The 5,079-nt window shown below is 42.5% G+C and overlaps 1 protein-coding gene across 1 annotated transcript in view; it reads left to right on the top strand.

Moving 5' to 3' along the window:
• The window catches only part of LOC116053841 (SH2 domain-containing protein 3C-like), a 28,803-nt gene extending 25,207 nt beyond the window's left edge, over positions 1 to 3,596 (top strand). Inside the window, exons 2-3 of the mRNA XM_031304989.2 lie at positions 913 to 1,379; positions 3,387 to 3,596. Coding sequence (XP_031160849.1) covers positions 913 to 1,379; positions 3,387 to 3,506 — 587 coding nt within the window. The 3' untranslated portion in view covers positions 3,507 to 3,596. The remainder of the gene's footprint in view (positions 1 to 912; positions 1,380 to 3,386) is intronic.
• The last annotated feature ends 1,483 nt before the right edge of the window (positions 3,597 to 5,079 follow it).

Raw genomic sequence — 5,079 nt, 5'->3', positions numbered from 1 at the left:
ACAAGAGAGCTGAAACGAAAGGGAGGGGGGGGGGGGGCGTGACTCGGACATTGACCATAAGATGTAGTACCGAGATAAGAGTGATATTGTTGCACTGGTTAAATAGAACAAAGGCAAACTATCCTGATTTGAGGACTCAAGAGATGTATTTTGTTTGTTTTAATGCTTATTAATTTACATTTCCTACGCTTTGTCTTTTCTGTAAAGAGTTTGAATTTTTCCTTTTCCTTTTTATTTTGTTGAGCACTGATCTTTAGGTATTCATGATTAGAGAAAATTCTTATAAAAAACACAGAGGCAGCAATACTAATATCATATTAATATACTAATATTATACAGCTAACATAAGACATTGAAGGTGTTAAGAACAAAGAAAAAAAAAAGATAATACAAATCTAACAAAAGAACTGAACAAACAAGTGAAATAAAATGTGAACAGAAGGAAGATGAAATTAAATAATCTTAACATCTACATGCAGTAGATAACGTATTCTTAGTCATGGTTGTTAAGTCAGTGTGTTGAACCTTGAAGGTTATCATAGCATGTAACCAAACATTGTGCTCATGCATGAACTACATGTACCTTTAATACAGCCAATGTTTTTTTGTGAGACAAATGACCTAAAACAAATATGCTTCACACAGAAGGTGAAGGATTTTGTCAGGGAAAAAAACAATCTACCTTTTGAAACAAGTCAACTCTACCTTAGACTCTAGATGTCATATACACTCTAGCCTCAAATAGAGTATATCAGGCTGGAGATATACTTTGTGTTTTTCTGATTGTCTGTAAATTGCATTTAAAAAAACTAAAACCTTAATCATTTGATGGGTCGACAGCGTAAAAAGGGACTGAAACACATTATAGAGTTCATAAAATGTCTCCTTTTCCCTCTTTTCTTCCGTCTCCAGCTCCACAGTCTAGAAGCCCTAGCAGTAGCCGGGCAGCCAGCGTGGCTCCATCCCCGTCCCTCTCCAGGCGCTTTGATAACACCCGACCCCTGCCCTCTCCTAAAAGCACCCTCCGCAGACAGTGTAACAACAGACCCCAACCTCTTCTGAACCAGGACTCCCCGTCCTCTGATGCAGGTGGAAGCTGCTACACAGAGCTGTACCCTGGCCCCCAGAGCTACGTAGAGAGGCTGCGGGTGGAGGAAGGGTCAGTGGGCATCGATCAGCTGAGGTTGGAGGACGGGAACGTATACTTCTCGCCAGTGGTGGAGGCGGTCTCATCTTTCAAACCGAGCAGGTATCTGTCGCCGCTGATGCCCAAGGAGAATAAGCCTTTGGAAGTGGGCATCCTGCGGAGGGTGAAGGAGCTGCTGGCGGAGGTCGACCCCAGGACAGCGGCCAAACAGATCACCAAGGCTGACTGCATGGTACTGTTTAAAGCTGCTGTAATCAATATTTTTTAGAATAACAATGGCTAAAATTACTATTTATAATGTGAAAAGGTTTGCCTGTTGTGTTATCATCCAACTCAACAGTTCTCCTCAACTATACCGAATACTTTAGTCTCTTAAGGCTCTGACACACCAACACGATAATCGGCCGTTGGACAGTCTGGCGCGGTCGGTGACTCGAGTCTGTTTGGTGTGTTCCGTGCCGTCGGCCTTCATTTTGGCCGACCTGACTTGCTGGGTCGGAGGGTGGGCAGGCGGAGTCAATGACCAATCTGATTGGTGGAGTGCTAACCCGGAAATGGCGAGCGGGATGAGTGACGAACGTCTCTCAAAATCTGACGAAAATCTTTTAAACTGACCTTTGTCGATCTGAAATGAAGACAGATTCAACAACTGTATGGCCTACCACTATTTTCGTAAAATACAATATCGTATTTCGAACAAGCCGCCATTATCGGTTATCTGGAGAAGCCAGACCCATGTGACGCGTTCGTCATTTACGGTTTTCATTTTTTGTTTTACGTCTCGCGCACACGCAGAATGTACGCTCAAGTCGACGTCGCTTCGATGTGTTCCAAGGCACTTTTTGGACCTCGGGAAGCCGACTGATCAGTCCGACTGCCTTTTCTGCCGACTGTCAGCCGTCCGGTTGGTGTGTCAGGTCCTTTAACCTCACTTTATGGCCCACAACATAACTGCTTTGATTGCATCTCACCGCTTTTATCATTTCCAGATGCAACAGCTGTTGTCAGGGGAAAAGCTCTCTAGTTGTGTTAGAAACCAACTAGTGAAGAAAGCAGAACTTTAAGCAACTGAAGAGACATGTATTTTCCTCAGGAGTTGGCGGAAATCAAAACAGAGCTAAAAGGAGAGCTCTACTGGACATTCATCAGGTGGACACAAACATCACTTTAAATAAATGCTTATGTTGCTCAGTATCTGCTGGTGTGTAGATTGGGAACTGTTCGTCTAACTATAAGATGATAACGTGCCAATGTTGTGTTTTAATGCACATTTGTATTAATAATTTACAATGTTTTTCTTTACACAGATTAAGTGATAACGCATGACGAGGTGTTCAGAGTCAAACATGAATATGGGCTGATATCTCAGAGTGCATTGTCTTGCTCATAAAATCAACCCTAACTAAAGAAAACCAAAATCAAACACATCACACACATATATAGGGCTACACATGAAGTGCATTAAAGCAGCCATATTATGCTCATTTTCAGGTTCATAATTGTATTTTAAGGTTGTACCAGAATAGGTTTACATGGTTTAATTTTCAAAAAACACCATATTTTTGTTGTGCTGCACCGCTCTCTCTCACTGCTGCAGATCCTCTTTTCACCTGGTCTCTGTTTTAGCTACAGAGTGAGACCTCTTTTCTTCTTCTTCTTCTTCTTCTGTACTATCTTTGATTGCACTGCACATGCCCAGTAGCTCAGATGTAGATCATGTCAGCTAGCTAGCTCCATAGACAGTAAAAGAAAGGCTGTTTCTACAACTTCGGTCAGTTACAAGGCAGGATTAGCTGGGAGACTTCTAAATGAGGGCGCACATGTAAGTAGTTCTTTTGTAGATTATGGTGAACTTGTGTGTGTTGTAGCAGTGCTTTGCTACTGAGAACGAGGTAGCATGCTAGCGTTAGCATGCTAGCGTTAGCATGCTAACGCTACGAGCTAATGGTTGCGGTTTGCCTGCTCGTTTCGGCTTGTGACGTCACAAGCCGTGCCGATTTTGAACAGCTCACCCAGAGACTGAAGGCAGGACACATTCAGAAACCGTATCTCACTTTAAACAGCATGGATGGATTTTTTTCAAAGTTTGTATGTGTGTGGAAGCACCAGAGACACAACAGAACACCCCAAATCCCAGAAAAAGTGATTTTTTCATAATATGGGCACTTTAAATCACCCAGCCACATATAAAGACGCACAGTCAGGAGTAGATCAATAAAACTATGTCTGTGTTTCTCAGGTGGCCAGAATTCTGGAGGTGACCCCGGAGGTGCAAAGGATGATGGGAGTTAGTTCTGGGATGGAGCTGCTTATGTTACCGCATGGCACACAGTTAAGACTGGACCTACTGGAGAGGTGAGAAAGAATTCAGAAATCCTGGGCACCCTAACCCAGACAACCTAGTCCAACCAGTAGTTCTCAATCAGAATACTCAATCAGAAGGGTGTTTCTTTATTGCCGCCAACGATCTTTGGCCTACTAAAAATAACGATAAGGCATTTATGATACCTTTTCTAACTTACCAGGTCATGTTAACTTTGACATAGAGAACAGAGGACGTACCTATAAATTATTTAGAATTTATAACGTCAATCAAAGTTAATATGGCCATGCTGCAGTATTATCAAAGTACAGCCGTGCTAATTGTTTTTTATGGACAGTGGGTTAGACTCCAGTCTAAGTGACGCATATGTACCTACGGCAGCTCTAGAGCTCTCATGACGGCAGCGAACCCGAACATGTTGCCCATGGTGCTCTTGAGCTCATCTGCGATTTGGATGATTTTATGTAGCAGGCCGGCCCGCTCCTCAGTCGTCCCTGTGCAGCCCAACACATCCACAGCCAGCATGATCGCCATGGTTTGGAACCTGCAGGAGTTTAGCTCATATATCACAATCATATCCTCATATTCACCAGGCATTATAATGACAACAAAAATCATATTTTGCTTCAGGAGGAACATTTTCATTTCTCCCAAAAAGAAAACCAAACTGTTGGATGTTTGAAAAATGGAGAGACAACTTTTCTGTTTTTAGGACAAACTTCACACATGCCGTGTTGTAACCTAAATCAAAGGGTCTATCCTCTGTACAGTCTCAGTTTTACACTTTCATTCATTCTCATAATTTCGGACTCGAGTGTAAATCCCTGGTTCTTCTGGGGGCACCAGGGGGGCCTCACTCCTTACTGCCAGGTTTTAATGGTGATGTTTTACTTTCTCTAAGGTGTCTCGTCTGGAGCAGACCTGGACGGCGTTACGACAGCGACACACAGAGGGGGCTATTCTCTACGAGAAAACTCTGAGGCCGTTCATGAAGAGCCTTAATGACGGGAGAGGTAAGGGTTCCTCCACTGCACGGTCCATTCGTAAAACACATCTTCCTTTAAACCTGTTAACATCCACCGGGTCGCCGGTGGTGCGTGAGTTATGACATGTTACATAATAAGTATTTAAACACAAAAGTTCAAAACTTTTGTCAATATGGACATGTTGTACATCGTTTGATTGGTAAAATTCTCTGCAATTCAATCATTCAGTTCATTTAACTGAAATCATAAGCACCAAAGCATTATCATCATCTTAGTGCTCATGCAAAATGATGACGCTTCTCTACCTGTAGGCTAGAAATAAATAACTATTTTGAACCATGTTTGAACTGCTGTAGTGTATTTAAGTTCAGCCCAGTTATAGAGTAAGATGCCTTTTTCCCAGTTGTGTTTTTTTCTGAATTTATTATTATTTGAAGAAAAAGATTTTAAAAATGGAGGTGAAAGTGGAAAAAAATATCTGGTTTTTATGAGCAAATTGTGAACTCTGCTGTTGGTCCACTAATAAGGTGATGTTGATGTTGCAGGATTCCAGGAGCAGGCAGAGATCCTGGAGCTCTTCCTGACTGACTTCCAGATGAGGCTGCTGTGGGGGAGCAGGGGAG

This window comes from Sander lucioperca, chromosome 2 (genome assembly GCF_008315115.2).
Source record: "Sander lucioperca isolate FBNREF2018 chromosome 2, SLUC_FBN_1.2, whole genome shotgun sequence".
Classification (NCBI taxonomy): Eukaryota; Metazoa; Chordata; class Actinopteri; order Perciformes; family Percidae; genus Sander; species Sander lucioperca.
The sequence above is the reverse complement of the archived record's forward strand: the minus strand, read 5'-3'. Positions and strand labels throughout refer to the sequence as shown.